The sequence below is a fragment of the Pavona decussata genome, unplaced genomic scaffold (assembly GCF_977016875.1).
Source record: "Pavona decussata unplaced genomic scaffold, jaPavDecu1.1 SCAFFOLD_2, whole genome shotgun sequence".
Lineage (NCBI taxonomy): Eukaryota > Metazoa > Cnidaria > Anthozoa > Scleractinia > Agariciidae > Pavona > Pavona decussata.
This window is the reverse complement of record NW_028145426.1, coordinates 525,159-542,031: the sequence shown is the minus strand read 5'-3', so window position 1 is coordinate 542,031 and position 16,873 is coordinate 525,159. Positions and strand designations below refer to the sequence as shown.

At 39.9% G+C, this 16,873-nt stretch overlaps 1 protein-coding gene across 1 annotated transcript in view; it reads left to right on the top strand.

Annotated features, from left to right (window-relative positions):
* LOC146489856 (uncharacterized) overlaps positions 1 to 16,873 on the top strand; it is a 51,931-nt gene that overhangs the window by 2,825 nt on the left and 32,233 nt on the right. The window contains exons 5-11 of the mRNA XM_085115118.1: positions 94 to 159; positions 1,004 to 1,076; positions 1,823 to 1,949; positions 3,213 to 3,301; positions 3,652 to 3,733; positions 5,237 to 5,359; positions 6,179 to 6,228. Of these exons, the coding sequence (XP_084971244.1) occupies positions 94 to 159; positions 1,004 to 1,076; positions 1,823 to 1,949; positions 3,213 to 3,301; positions 3,652 to 3,733; positions 5,237 to 5,359; positions 6,179 to 6,228 (610 nt within the window). The remainder of the gene's footprint in view (positions 1 to 93; positions 160 to 1,003; positions 1,077 to 1,822; positions 1,950 to 3,212; positions 3,302 to 3,651; positions 3,734 to 5,236; positions 5,360 to 6,178; positions 6,229 to 16,873) is intronic.

Sequence of the window (16,873 nt, the reverse complement as noted above, 5' to 3'; positions counted from 1 at the left end):
ATCTACCCATTGGTTGCTTCGAGGAGAGAGCGTCCACCATCATTTGATAGTGTCTCTGTTCAAACTTGCTATGATCATTCATTTTTATTTCAGGGGAGAGCTTGTTTGATCAAGATGTAAAAGCAGACCTTACTTTGCTTTCCTACATGAAGGAAATGGGTAATAATAATTGTAAACATTAGAACAATTTTATTATTACATGTAATTGAAAGACTGAGAACATCATAGATGTATATAATGGGTAATGACAAAATGCTTAGTTGTGTTTGTCTTTCCTCTGTTTTTCTCCTTGTTTTTTTATGTTCTTTAATGCCTAGTTCCCATGAGTCTCCTGTAGCCCAGTGGTAGAACATCTGAACTAGTGTAGTAAGATGATCATCAAGCTTAAAATGTACAATGTAACATCCCATTTCTTTCACTCAGTAAAGTTCCTGAAAAGTGATCAAACACTTAAATGGTGTCAAATGCATACATGCATTTCTTTAAGGACGGTGCCTACTTTTGTTACTGTGCATACATTCCATGCATCTTGAGATACTCGGGTTTCCTATGGGTGGTGCCTACTAATACAGGGATATATCTTTGTGTGGGTTAAAACTATGTGGAGAAACCAGAACTTAGCAACAACATGCTCTCTGTATCTAAAAAGAACATTGGGGAAACTATGCATTTTTCAGAGGAAAAAAAGCTTCAATTTGGAAAAAAAATGCCATACGTTGCTTTGTATTTTATAATTACTGTTTTTCAGAATAATTTATTGTTGCTTAATTATCTCTGAAAAATGTGTGGTTACCCCCAATTTTCTTTATGAATTTCAAAAGCCCTTGCTATGATCTGCTTTCCCTGCATAGTCATAAACCACACAAAAAATACTTCTTTTTTAGTGGGTGCTGTCCTTAATTGCAGTAGTTATGCAGTGTAGTGACAATTGTGATTCACTTAATATCCCTTTCAGTGTGCCTTGTGTTTTAGTATCACCTCACCAATATTATGTTGCATTTAGGTTATGATGTTGCTGTTGCAGAAAAAGCTCTGATTGTAACAAAGAACAAAGGGATTCAACCTGCTATTGAGTGGTAATACTTCCTTTTCATTTTTATTTTCATATTTTTATAATCATGTTAAATTATGCTAATTCTACAATGTAGTACCATCATCCTCATGATCATCATCATCACCATCGCCAGATTTCTTCGCGTTGTAATGAGTTTGAGCCCTGGGTATGCACCAGTTATGAAAAACAAAACAATGTCAACACTACTTATTACACAAAAAACATTCAATACTATTATCATTACAATGTTATTATAATACATTACTATTACAGTATTACTATAATGATATTGTTATCATTATTATTATTACCATACTACACTTGTATATCTCAAAGGTTTTTCACACATTTTTCAAATTGTATGCAGTACAAAAAAATTCTTCTTCATTAAAGAAGAATGTCAACACCAAAACCAAATTCTCTCTAGTGACTACTTTCTTCTCTTCACCTTCACCTTTTAAAAATGTGTGACAGCTAGTGCTACATGTAGCTGTTCAAATTTTTGTATTTTGTCTATATATGCAGTTTTGCTCCCTTCATTTTTTGTCACCCTTGTGAACCTTTTTTACTGTCCACAACACAAAATTAAAAATTCAGATTCAATAATTTGTTGTTAAAGTGTATGCATTGAGAAGTGGAAAGTTATTTCCTTTGCCCCCCCCCCCCCCCCTTCTCTACATCTGTACACACCCCGAAAATAGGTGTGGTCGAAAAGGAACAATAACAGCGCCTACTCATGGGTTCATTTATTTTGTATTAACCTACAAGGATAAACCAGAATCCTGGTGAAGCAAGAGTGAAATTGAAACAAGAATTAGCATCAGCAGCTGATGTACCACACAGCGATACACACAGCATCCCTCAGTCCTCTGCTGCCAGCAGCTCTTCTGTTGGAGTAAGTTGATATCAGCAGTAATGAGCAATAATGCTAATTAACCTCATGAAGGGGAGTCCCAAAGTTTTGGGGGTTAATTTATAGCTCGGTACCACTCTACATGTAATAAGGTATTAAATCTAAATTGACAACCAATTTAAAAATTGAATCAAAAATATTGTTTTCCTGCTCTGGAATCACGATTTTAAAATAAAAATTCTGTACTCAGAGCGCAATTAAAACTTAAAAGTGGGATATTTTGTTCGAATCCACTGAACTTCAAGTTAGGTGGATCCGAACGAAATATCCCACTTTTAAGTTATAATTGCGCTCTGAATACAGAATTTTTATATTTTAAAATTTAAAATAGATTTTCTGTGTGCATTTGTGTGCATGAAATTTTAACATCAAATTAACTGCTTCTGTGAGGTGGCATCTCTTACATGTAGGTTTCTTTTTGAAATTTCCATTGTAAGAAACTCCATATCTGTTTTACAAAGGACCCCCGCTTCTTTTGGTACAATTATTACTCCACTGGTCCAGATAATATCTTTTTTTGCCACGTGGAGGGTCACCAGAAATTTCGAGGGGGAGGGGAGTTCAAAGTTACTAATTTCCGAAGGGGAGTGGGCCAGCTACACGACAAGTATATTAAACAAACGGTCAAATCGCAGCACAAGGCTTGAGCTTCAACTCCACCACCGCAAACCCTGTCTGAAAGCTGTGAAAATCCTGCCGATAAGAAGCTAATACATGCGTAGAGTAAGAGTTCACATGTTTGATGTGGCAAAGTCGGCGTAAAAATCTAAGAAAATTGGATTTGGAGCTAAACAAATTGACTCGTAAAGCAATCTGATAAATCAAAGAAGAGGACAGAAGGCGGATTTTTGCAGCAATTAGCCACGCTGTCTTGAGAAGCTTCCACGAACAAGGCCTGGGAGTGAGACCAAGTAATCAGAGCTGTTTTGATGTCGCAGATGCTCACTTTGACAACAGAGAAGGAAGGATTAAATTAACCCTCTACATTGGTACCCTCCACAGCGTCCCCCTACCGTACTTTGTTGTCCCGAGTATGACTCTCTAAGATTGCTCTGGCCTAACTTAAATTACCAGTACAGCAGGGCCACGAGCAGAGAACAGTTGCATAATTAATTCCTTCACTGAACATGTTTGGTCAACTGACAAAGAACTTTAAGAAAAAAAAGAAAATAGGATGATGAACGTTCTAGCTTGTCGCAAAAACTACAATTTACTCTTCATGCTAATTGTTATTTGTTGTGACAGCCTGCACCAGTATCTAGATACCAAAAGACAATTGGCGAGAGGCACAAGTTCCAGGAACGACTCAGACTAGAGGCAATTGAAGAAGCAAAGTGAGATGATTAATTTATTCCTTTCACTGATTTTCGTTTGTCTTCCAATAAGTAGTGGAATCGTTTGATCATATAGTTGACAAGTTATGCCACCAAAACCATTCCTACTAGCCTTGTGTTTGTGTTGTTATCAAAATGTGCAATGACTTGAGAAAGGTCGAGGAATGATGACTGGAAAAGAACAAACAGCATTTTATTGCCAACTGTATTTTCCAGACTGGAGGCAGCGGGCCGGAGGTTCAAGTAGTCCCCCCTCCCTCCTCGTCCTAGATTTGGTTCACCTTGTTTCTAGCTGGATAAACATCTTGTTCTGTTAAGTTACCATGGTACCATGTTTTTTTTTTATGTAGGCTGGAAAAGCAAAGAAAGAAACTTCACAAGGAATATTTGTTGAAAGATATGAAGGATGAAAAAGACGAAAAATTGGAAAAGGTACATGTACTGGCCTACTTTGTCAAACAATTATTTTATTTAGTCCTTTGAAATGTCATTCATCTGTATTTAATAAATTCAGCTATGTATACAACATATATCCAGTGCTGTCATTAGTAGGTAACAGCTTGGTGTTATGGCCAACAACTGCAGTGAAGATAACCAGGTACTCAAGGTCGGTGCCTACAACTGAACACAGAAGTATTTTCGCGCAGTTTATTACTATGCGGAAAAAGCAGATCTTTGCAAGGGCTATTGGAATCCAAAAAGAAAATTGGGGGTAACCACCATTTCTTAGAGATGATTGAGAAACAATAATTCTAAAAAGTGCTAAAATACAAAGCAATGTATAGCATTTTTTCCAAAATAGTAGCTTTATTACATGTATCTCTGAAAAAAAGCATGGTTCCCCCCCTCCCCCCCCCCCCCCCAATTTTCTTTTGCCAAGAGCACTTGCTAAGTTCTGCTTTCTCCGCATAGGTTTAAACCGTGCAAAAATATCCCTGTATTAGTAGGCACCACCCAAAGGAAACCCGAGTATCTCGAAATGCGCAAAACGTATGTCCAGTAACAAAAGTAGGCACCGTCCTTTAATGTAGAAAATATCTTAAAGACAACAGGAGATTGCGTTCATGATCTGTTGCTTTCCTTGTGTGCCTGACTCCTTCACAGTGTCTATTGTAAACAAACAACATGACCTAGAGACCTGCAGTGGAAATACATCTATCCTTGCCTGTGACTAATAAAACGCTTTAACTGTGAGCTTTCAAGAACCTGACTATTGTCTTCAACGGGTAAAATGAAGGGGTGCCTGGAAAAAAGCTCCAAGTGACTTCTAATAAATTGCTAGATTCCCCTTCCAAATTGCCTTGTATTCACTTGTGAAACAAAACGAGAATTTGTCCTTGCATCAAAAGTCCCTTAGGGCCTTATTCCGTACACCCCTTCAAATGTAATTGTAAAGAAGTGAAACGTGAAAATCTTTTCAGGTTTTAAGTATTTAACCTACTTTAAGGTGATTACACATAAATTCAAAAATATGAAGAAATCTATAAAGAATAATAAAAGGAACATTGGTAAAAGCGTTTGTCAGTTTTTGTTTAAAAGAATTCTTTATTGTCACGGAAGTGATTATATTGTCAATGTTCATAGTTTTTACTGTGTGCAAGACTCAATATCTTTGGGCTGCGATGGTTTCCGTTGTCACTATAATTAAGGAGTCGTCAAAGTCAATACTACATTTATGCTCTGTTAAAGTGCTTGTATGATATGTACGTCATTAAAAGTAGGCTATTTCTGAGTTGTTGTTATCTCATTTGTTCCTTTTTATTTGCAAGCAAGACCCAGAGCAAAGTATTTCACATGTGAAAACAGTTTAAATTGCACTTGAATGAAAAGCCGTTTTAAATGCTAACAGCCTTGCACTAGACCTCGCTTTCGAAAAGAAGATAAAGGCAACTTGAGAGAAAGACTTAAATAATATCTGTTGTAATGATCTACCAGGCAAAACAAGCAAAACTTACAGAGGAGCCACCTGAGCCTTCAAACAGAACCATTGCTGATCAGCAGGGTGATGTCGGAAAGTCACCAATGGTGGATTTGAGAATAAGATTGCCAGATGGCCAGGTAAAAACGTGCAACATCTATTTGACAATGATAATGTGCATTAATTATGTAGTCATACCTTTGCCTCCTTATGGGTACATAACAGTGTACATATGTGACATAGAAACTTCTCTATTTGGGCAAGCTTCTGGTCCAAGAAGAATTGACGGTTACGTTAAAGACACCTCACTAATACAAACAAGGGAGTCCTTGTTAAAGAGTTCGAACGGTTAAACTTCTCACCTCTAACTGCTGCTTCGCAAAGAACAGGAAATGCATGCTAAATGGAGTTCTGAACGCTCTCAACATTACTGATGCTATCAGGTTGTAGGATGCGTGTCACATGTGAACCTAATATTTACCTGAAACTGTAAGTGGTTTGACTTATTCGGGATCATGTCATAAGTAGCTAAATTATGATCATCCGGGTGAGTGTAGTCAAAAAAGGACTGTTTGACTTGACAATAGGGACCTTCAGATTTGACTACGGGTACGAGATTGAATGCGAGTACCACCTTTTAAGTCTAGTTTGCGTGGTTTAGATAATCGCTTGTTGCACCAATCTTGTTTCTAAGGTCTCCTTATCTGCTGGTAAACAACGGGAAGGAGAGTGAGTTCTGGGGATGTGACTGATGTGTCGTACTCGCAGTCAGATCTGAAGGTGCCTATCGACTGACGAAACTACAGGCTGAGCGACGTTGACTCTGATGATTACTTCCGCTCAGGTTATCGAAACATCCGTCATTGTCACCTCAAACAGTCCTTCCCAGGACTACACTTACAAGGATGATCATGCTTTACCTTCGAACATTTACCTGCTACTTACTGTCTTTTTTCCAGGTCTTGTCCATTAGTCTTTCAAGGGAATCAACAGTTGAAGCATTGTATCAGTAAGTAACTTAAACAGCTAGAAAGCCTAGAAACAGATCAAGTGGCCATTCATATGGATAAAAAGAAGCAGATAATGCGCGCAAATTCCATTAAGAAATGTCTTTTGGTAATTCTGAACTATCTTGTACAAGAAATCCCCTTTGACCCTTTAACGAGAGTTTCATTTAGGCAAATCAATTTAGTGTTCCCTCTCCATTCCATTCCAACTAATATTTCCGTATTAATGCTCGCCAATTCTACTTTTTTCTGCGGTGGAATATTTGATGCAAAAATAAATTCATATTAGTATAAGATGTTGATATGAACAAACTGCCCTCAAACTTGGGACTCAGAAAGTCTGCACATGTAAAAAAGTGACAATCGAAATGACATTCTTGTTTTTCGTTGGCTCAACCGTCCGCTAGTTAGAAGTGCCTTTTTGTTGGTCCTGTTGCTGTTGTTCTTTGAATTGTCGTTTGTTAATATTCGAGTTAATTTGTCAACCAGTCCGCTACAGGTTAATGCTTGTGCACAAAAATGAGTAATCACTTCGTGAATGTTAAGCCCGTACCATTTATCGCATTGTAAATGTCAAGCCATTCGACATATTTTTATGCAGTGACTAGGTTTTCATTCACAGCTTCTGCAGCAGGTTCTTTTCAAAGACTCATGACTTGAACTGTGTAACAGCACAGTTTCAGGGTTGGAGGATAAAGACCCGTTCCTGAAAGATTGTATATTTCAGTTTCATCCATTCCCCCATAAATTCAAACGTTTGAATAAAATAAAATACAGCCCCACAAAAATATATAAAAAATAAGAGCTGAAAATCACTGTTAAATAACCGTTAAGTGATTATTCACCTTAGCTAAACTCACACATTTAGTCTTAAACAATAATTTTTTTTATGATTATATAAATTAAAATCCAGTTACATATTTGTTATCTTTCACCGCAATTTCCTTTCTTTCTTTTGCATCGGGTGCAAACAGTCATACTTCCCGAATTAATTGCACCTAAGCTGTAATTAACGGAACGAAACGTAAACATATCTTTCATGAAGTGAATACCCTTTTGTGGCGCTGTACCTTTAGTGAATGAAGCAAAATCTCCTTTTGTGACGCTAGTACCTTTGACGAACGAACTAAATCCCCTTTTGTGACGCTAGTACCTTTGACGAACGAACTAAATACCCTTTTGTGACGCTAGTACCTTTGACGAACGAACTAAATACCCTTTTGTGACGCTAGTACCTTTGACGAACGAACTAAATACCCTTTTGTGACGCTAGTACCTTTGACGAACGAACTAAATACCCTTTTGTGACGCTAGTACCTTTGACGAACGAACTAAATACCCTTTTGTGACGTTAGTACCTTTGACGAACGAACTAAATCCCCTTTTGTGACACTGTACCATTGATGAACGTAGTAAATATTATTCTGTGGACGTTAATACCTTTGAACGAACTAAATACTGTATTGTGAGACTGTACATTTGGCGAACGTAGTGAATACATTTCTGTGACGCTAATGCCTTTTAATCAATGAGGAAAATACCCTTTTTGGACAGTTGTACCTTAACTATACCTTTTTATACTCTGTTGTGACGATAGTACCTTTAATTAAAGTAGTTAATACTTTTTTGTGACACTAATAACTTTGATGAACTAAGTAGATACCCGTTTGTGACGCTAGTATCATTAATTAACTTATAGTGAATACTTTTTTGGGACACTCATACCTTTGATGAACTAAGTAAATACCCGTTTGTGACGCTAGTACCTTTGATGAACTACGTAAATACCCGTTTGTGACGCTAGTATCATTAATTAACGTAGAAAATACTTTTTTGTGACACTAATACCTTTGATGAACTAAGTAAATACCCGTTTGTGACGCTAGAACCTTTGACGAACTAAGTAAATACCCGTTTGTGACGCTAGTACCTTTGATGAACTAAGTAAATACCCGATTTTGACGCTAGTACCTTTGACGAACTAAGTAAATACCCTTTTGTGACGTTGGTACTTTTGATGAACTAAGTAAATACCCGATTGTAGCGAGGGCAACTAGCTGAGGCAACACCTACGCCACCCATCTCAACAAAATTCGCACCGCCCAAAACAAATGTGTAAAAAGTATATTCTTTGCTCACCAAAAGAAAATGCTACTGCTTACTTCAATCTACTGGGATTTCTAACCATTGACAATGCATTCAAACTCAAGGTTGCCATTTTCACGTTCAAAATAATAAATGATCAAATATGTCCTGTTTTTGCAAACTCTATTTCCACAGCATCCTCTCGGCACTCGTACAATACCCGATTTTCATCTCGACAAAATTTTAGCAGACCAAAAATACGTACAAACTACGGTAAACACACTTTTCAATTCGCAGCATCACAAATATGGGAAACAATACTGACTGTAACATTAAGCAATCAAACTCCGCTTTTTCGTTTAAAACCAAATACAGGAAAAATTTGCTTATAAACCAAAAGTAATGTAGAGTTCTTCACCGTCATCCGTTCGCTAAACGCGCTCTTTTTCTTTTTTAAACCTTTTCAAATAATTTTCTCTTCCACCGAAATAATTTTCTCTTCCATCGTAAGCAGTGCCCAACTCGAAAGCAGCATGCTCCTTTGGGCACTGCTCACACTAAACCAGAGAAATTTATCCTAATTCTTTTTAATCCTCCTTTCTAATATAATCTAATATATTTTTTTTATCAATTGTATTGAATCTCGTTGTACGTGTGAAAAATTAAAACAAAATTGAATTGGAAAATTGAATTGATTGTGACTCTAGTACCTTTGATGAACTAAGTAAATACTCTTTTGAGACGCTTGTACCTTTAATTAACATAGTAAATACTTTTCTGTGACACTAATATCTTTGATGAACTAAATAAATACCCGTTTGTGACGCAAATACTTTTGATGAACAAAGTAAATACTCTTTTGTGACACTAATACCTTTGATGAACTAAGTAAATACTCTTCTGTGACACTAATACCTTTGATGAACTAAGTAAATACTCATTTGAGACGCTTGTACCTTTAATTAACATAGTAAATACTTTTCTGTGACACTAATATCTTTGATGAACTAAATAAATACCCGTTTGTGACGCAAATACTTTTGATGAACAAAGTAAATACTCTTTTGTGACACTAATACCTTTGATGAACAAAGTAAATACTCTTCTGTGACACTTATACCTTTGATGAACTAAGTAAATACTCTTCTGTGACACTAATACCTTTAATGAACTAAGTAAATATCCTTTTGTGACACTAGTACCTTTAACTAACGTGATAAGTACTTTTTTGTGAAACTAATATCTTTCATGAACTAAGTAAATACCTGTTTGTGACGCTAATACTTTTGATAAACTAAGTAAGTACCCGTTTGTGAAGATTGTACCTTTAAATAAAGTAGGAAATACTTTTTTGTGACACTAATACCTTCGAAGAACTAAGTAAATACCCGTTTGTAACGTTTGTACCTTTAACTAACGTAATAAATAGTTTTTTTGTGACACTAATACCTTTGATTAACGAAGTAAATACCCGTTTGTGACGCTAATACCTTTGATGAACTAAGTAAATACCCGTTTGTGACGCTTTTACCTTTAATGAACTAAGTAAATATCCTTTTGTGACGCTAGTACCTTTAATTAACGTGATAAGTACTTTTTTGTGAAACTAATATCTTTCATGAACTAAGTAAATACCTGTTTGTGACGCTAATACTTTTGATAAACTAAGTAAGTACCCGTTTGTGAAGATTGTACCTTTAAATAAAGTAGGAAATACTTTTTTGTGACACTAATACCTTCGAAGAACTAAGTAAATACCCGTTTGTAACGTTTGTACCTTTAACTAACGTAATAAATAGTTTTTTTGTGACACTAATACCTTTGATGAACAAAGTAAATACTCTTCTGTGACACTTATACCTTTGATGAACTAAGTAAATACTCTTCTGTGACACTAATACCTTTAATGAACTAAGTAAATATCCTTTTGTGACACTAGTACCTTTAACTAACGTGATAAGTACTTTTTTGTGAAACTAATATCTTTCATGAACTAAGTAAATACCTGTTTGTGACGCTAATACTTTTGATAAACTAAGTAAATACCCGTTTGTAACGTTTGTACCTTTAACTAACGTAATAAATAGTTTTTTTGTGACACTTATACCTTTGATTAACGAAGTAAATACCCGTTTGTGACGCTAATACTTTTCATGAACTAAGTAAATACCCGTTTGTGACGCTTCTACCTTTAATTAACGTAGTAAATACTTTTTTGTGACACTATTACCTTTGATGAACTAAGTAAATACCCGTTTGTGACGCTTTTACCTTTAATTAACGTAGTAAATACTTTTTTGTGACACTATTACCTTTGATGAACTAAGTAAATACCCGTTTGTGACGCTTTTACCTTTAATGAACTAAGTAAATATCCTTTTGTGACGCTAGTACCTTTAATTAACGTGATAAGTACTTTTTTGTGAAACTAATATCTTTCATGAACAAAGTAAATACCTGTTTGTGACGCTAATACTTTTGATAAACTAAGTAAATACCCGTTTGTGACGCTTTTACCTTTAATTAACGTAGTAAATACTTTTTTGTGACACTATTACCTTTGATGAACTAAGTAAATACCCGTTTGTGACGCTTTTACCGTTAATGAACTAAGTAAATATCCTTTTGTGGCGCTAGTACCTTTAATTAACGTGATAAGTACTTTTTTGTGAAACTAATATCTTTCATGAACTAAGTAAATACCCGTTTGTGACGCTAATACTTTTAATGAACTAAGTAAATACCCTGAAGTGGCAAGGGCCACGAAGAGACTCACAGGTTTCAATCAGCAATTTATTCACTCAAATCAAGGGATTTGGTAAAATACCTATCAGAGAAAGTACAGGAAACAACTAAGAACGACTATAAAAAGAATAAACGCGAAAATGACAACTGAAACCAAAAAACAGGATGACTGAAAAAACACTTACCAATTGCTGGATTTAGGTGGGTGAGTGATAAAATGAAAGTGTTGAAAATATTATATACCACTGAATTTACATATAGTGCGAAAAATTGTTCAGGAAGGAATGAAGGGTGCAGGACACAATTAACACGTATAAAGATGCGGAAAACAAAAACTACATGGAAAAGTGTAAATTAACAAAAACCGCAACATCCTGGGGGGCTTCGCTGAATTTGCGGAAATTCAGCAATAAAAGCGAATCAATTAATCAGTCACTGAAAGTTCTTAGAACTAGCGCATTCAAACTGTCCAAGAGGTTTCTGAGAATAACTGTAGGCGAATGTCAATGTTACTAATCTTCTTCTTCCAGCAATACAAGTTTTGAAATCGGCCTCACAAGCGTTGAATTCTTCGTTTTGACTTCTCCAACTCGGACGCGTTGGTCGTGGCCAGGAAAGATCTTCATAACTCTGCCAAGGAGCCATCTTCCACGAGGGGAATTTTCATCCACAAGCATTACAAGATCATTGACCTTCAAGTTTCCTTTCTCGCGAACCCATTTTTGGCGTTGCTGTAAAGCTGGAACGTATTCTCTTAGCCACCGTTTCCAGAAGTAGTCAGCAAGGAATTGGGCTCTCCTCCATTGTTTTCTTCTGTAAAGATCTTCGCGAACAAACAGACCTGGGGGCAGAGCAAGATCTTTCTGTTGCAGCAGAAGGTGGTTCGGAGTGAGTGGTTCCGGGTCGCTTGGATCATCGCTGCTGGGAGTAAGCGGGCGACTGTTGAGGATGGTAACAACCTCTGCGAAGACCGTGCGTAAGGTTTCCAGTCCAACCAACGCATCTGGATTGCCAAGGATCGCCTTCATGGTCTTACGCACACTTCGAATTAACCGTTCCCAGACCCCATTCATATGGCTCGCGGCTGGAGGCTGAAATTTCCACTGGAACATTGGGCACAAGGAGCAGTTAATCCCGTCCTTAATCAGTTGCTTGTTTAGATCATCCTGATTCCACTGACGAATAGAGTCGCGAATTTCCTTGTCCGCTCCGACGAAATTTGTTCCGTTATCACTCCAGATTTCTTTGGGACACCCACGATTCGAGATGAATCTGCGGAGGGCTTGAATAAAGGCATCGGACTCTAATGAACTCACGTCTTCTATATGCACGGCGCGACTGGTAAGGCAGGTAAAGAGGCAACCGTACACCTTTTCTGAACTCCGACCACGCTTCACGTAGAATGGGCCAAAGAAGTCGACTCCTGTGTAGGTGAACGGCCGATCATAGGGAGTGAGACGTTCCTTTGGCAGGTCAGCCATCAACTGAGTCATGGGGACTTCATTTCGCTTGCGACAACTGATGCATCTTCGTAGAACATGGCGCACGAGTGACCTTGCTTGAATAATCCAGAAATGTTGTCGTATGAAGGAAAGTACGTGCTCTCGACCGGCATGCCCCAGGATTTCGTGGTAGTAGCGCACGATCAGGGTAGAAACTGGATGATCTTTAGGAAGTATCATCGGATGGGCAGCTTCGAAGGCGATAGGAGCGTGACGAATTCTTCCTCCCACGCGCACGGTTCCTTCTACGAGTACAGGAAGAAGAGTTGCAAGCTTGCTTTGACATTTAACTGGATGACCTTCGACTAAGGAATCAATCTCTTCAGCAAAGGCTTGGCGTTGTACCAACTGTACAATTTTCTTGGAAGAGCACCGTATCTCTGAAAGGGATATTCCACCTCTTTCAGTAGAAGTTCCTTTGTTCTGAACATGGTTAACGAAACGTAACAACCAGGCGACAAGAGTTAAGAGGCGAGGCCAAGATGAATAGCGACGCAGAAGCAGGTCCAGTGATGATCCACGGTCAATCACCATGACGGTTCTTTCAACTTGAACTTCACTGTCGTCTTCTGGAATATTGCCAACCCTTCTAACTGGCCAATGTTCTTCGGGCTTCAGGAGGAAACTTGGGCCAGAGAGCCAGCGGTAATTTGGGTCAAGATCATGTAGCTTCATTCCTCTGGAACCATCGTCAGCTGGGTTCAGTGATGTTGGCACATGTCGCCATTGCTGAGGAGTCGAGGCTTCATGAATTTCGTTCACTCGATTAGCAACGAATGGCTTGAATCGCCTCTTCTCGTTCGTAATGTACTGCAAGGTCGTCAAAGAGTCTGTCCAGAACGTAACACCTTGAAGGGGTATGTCAAGCTCGTCGCGTATCAGTAAATGCAAGCGTGTAGCTACCACTGCTGACTGTAACTCTAAACGCGGTATGGACCACTGTTTCAGCGGGGAATTGCGGGTCTTTCCCATAACAAAGGCGCAATGGACCTTTCCCATATCATCAACGAGCCTTAAGTAGCCAACTGCAGCGTAACCCTTGTTGGATGCGTCAGGAAAAAAATGCATTTGAACATCGGTGATGACTCGGGTGCTAGAAAATGATTTGAAGCATCGTGGAATCTTGATGTTCGCAACAAGGGGCAGAGACTCTACCCATCCATTCCACTGTGTTAGCAAAGGCTCTGGAATAGGGTCATCCCACTGGACGTCCATTCTCCATAGTTCTTGAAGAATGACTTTGACTGGGAGGAGAAACGGGCCCAAAAAACCAAGTGGATCGAATAGGGAACTAACAGTCGAAAGAATGCCACGTTTAGTTGGAGGCTTGTTCGTGGGAACAACCTTGAATTGCAAGGTATCCGAAGCTGCATCCCAGTGTAATCCAAGTGCGCGGCTGATAGGAAGTTGGCTGAGGTCGAGATTGATAGAAGGATTCGCTCGTTCCTCTAGTGGGAGGGCCTTTAACACCTGCCTACTGTTGCTTGTGAACTTCGTTAGGTGGAAGCCGCCCTCACTCAGTAGCCTGGTCAGCTGGTCTACTAGCCAAATCGCCTTCTCTGTTGTCGGCGCAGATTTCAGTACATCATCAACGTAGAAATTTCTGTGTACGGTCTTGATGGCTTCAGGGCTATACCGGCCTTTATTATCGTCTGCCGTCTGTCGAAGTGCCTTGTTGGCACAGCAAGGGGATGAAGTTGCGCCAAATATGTGGACAAGCATCTGATATTCCTTAGGAGGGAGATTTGAAGAAGCATTCCACCACAAGAACCTTAGGGCGTCTGCATCCTCTGGAAGAACTTTGACTTGATGGAACATCGCCTCTACGTCAGCTGTGAACGCAGTTTCTTCTTCTCGAAAGCGAATAAGCACGCCAACCAGATTATTTGTGAGATCTGGGCCATGGTACAACCGATCGTTCAGGGAAGTGCCATCAAATTTAGCGGCAGCGTCAAATACCACGCGTACTTTGTTGGGCTTGTTAATGTTCAGCACCGGGTGGTGTGGTAAGTACCAAGTGATCTTGGATCTCTTAGAGGCCTCTTCTTCATTTAGCTGTCTTGCATAACCTTTAGTAACGTAGTCATCTATGACGGAGTGGTACTTTTCCTCTAGGCCAGGATCCCGGTTAAATCTCCTTTTCAGAGCTTGAAGACGACCTTTTGCCAAGGCTCTGTTAAATGGAAGGTAGGGTACTTCCTGCCTCCAGAGAAGGCCCATCTGGTAATGGCCGTCAACCTTAGAGATTGTGTTCTCTATTATCTTCAGCGCCTTTCGATCCTCAACAGACATTGGCCCAAAGGCTTCTTTCACGGTGCCGTGGGACTCAATTCGCCAGAATTCTTCCAACTGTCGGTTGAGAGAAACATCTTCAGAAGAAGCATGATGCAGGTTAAACTGACGTCTACCGTCTACACTGCCGGAACCGCCAAGGATACTCCAGCCAAGGCAGGATCGTATCGCGAAGGGCTCATTAGGACTTCCTTTTCTAACTTCCAACGGAATAAAGGCTTCCTGGATGTTCGTTCCAATAAGGATAGAAACCTTCTTTCTTTGTACTTCGGGAAAAGGGACTTGACACAAGTGCGACCATTGCTCCATCTTCTTGCGAGCTGTTACATGCTTAAGCGGGATGGTAAGGTCTCGTACAGCCCATGCATTGCGCACAGTAATCTGGTGTGAGTGCTGATCATCAACGGGCGCTATTTTGAAGTCAACCTTTACTCCATTCTCCTGTTTGTCTCTTTGGCTTACTGTGGAAAGTAGGAGTTGTCCATCTTCGCCTTGAATACCAAGCTGATCGACGAGGGATGGGTCAATCATAGTGACGTCGGAGCCGGAGTCGATCAAGCCGTAAGTGGTTGTATATCGTCCATCGTTGGCAATGATCTTGAGGGGCATGATCTGCAGGTAAATCTCAGAGGATTCAGCCAAGGTTGCAGTAGCGCACGTGCTCGAGGGAGCATCTTGGTCGCTTGGCAGGACAGTAGGCATGGTTGGGATGACTGTGACTTCAGTGTTGTTAGTGTGATGATCAGCGTTTTCTCGGGATGGACCTGACAGGTGAAGCAAAGTGTGGTGAGACCTTCCACAACCAGGTACCCTACAACGCATTTGCGACTTGACAAACTGGCCGTGTGTTCTGTAGAGCTGATGCAGTTGAAGCAAATCCGCTTTCTGTTGACTAAGGCCCTCCTCTCCTCGACGGGCTTGGACTTGAATACCCCGCAGCGATAGAGTGGGTGGTACTGGACACACAAGGGGCAGTTGCTGGCTTTAGTGTCTTTATTGATCGCAAGTCTGCTGGCCTCCCTAGAGGTACTTGTGGTAAGAGTGGTAAGGTGACGCAGATGAGACTTGTCTCGATCTTCAATTCGTTTGTGTGACTTCACCTCAGAAGAAGTTGTGAAAAACGGATGATTAGCCAAATCAGCTCGGTCATTCAGGAACTCAACAATGTCTTTGAATGTGGGGATAATTCTTCCTTGGCGTTGAAGCTTCTTCAAATGTTCTTGAAACTTGTCTTGGAGCCATTTGGGCAACCTTAGTATCACTTTCTCGAGATTGTCAGTGTTCATTTCTCCTAAACAGTTCATAGATCCGAGGGTATCATACATGACTTGTGCCATATCTGCATAGCGTTGGAGACCATCCTTGTCTTGAGATGCGATAGGGGGACCTTTAGTCAGAGTGTCGACGCAAGCTCTTACGATCTTAAAGGGTTGACCAAAACGACTTTGCAGGACTTCTAACGCCTTGGTTAAACCTCCTGACAAAGCCTCGTACCTTTGCACAGCTCTAAGAGCAGGGCCCTCGAGAAACTGCAACAGGCGAGCCATCTTAGTCTGTTCATCCAATGCCTTCGATTCTACCATCTGGTGAAACCTCTGTCTGAATAGTGGATATCTCTCAGGGGAGCCATCAAACTTAAGCACTTGTAGTGGAGGTAGACCTTGATCGGCACTAATTCTTTCTATTGTGGTAGCAATAGTTGCAAGGAAGCTTTCACCCATTGGCTGAAGAGAAGGTGGAAGATGTCCTGAAGTTGCATGACAAGGCAGGCGAACTGGACCATAGGCTTGAGCTGCATGTGTGAATATTGGACCTGCATTGTAGGGCGGCTGGGATGAGAACAGGGAGACACCCGGGTACATGGCAGGAACACACGAGCTAGCGCGCGAAGACTCGGGAACATACGAAGACGGCAACGTTGAGGCAGACATAGCAGGAACCACAGAAGCAGGCGTAGGCATCGGTGGGAAATCAGGAACATACGTGGGGTACGCAGGTAACGTGGAGACGCGCGAGGACACCA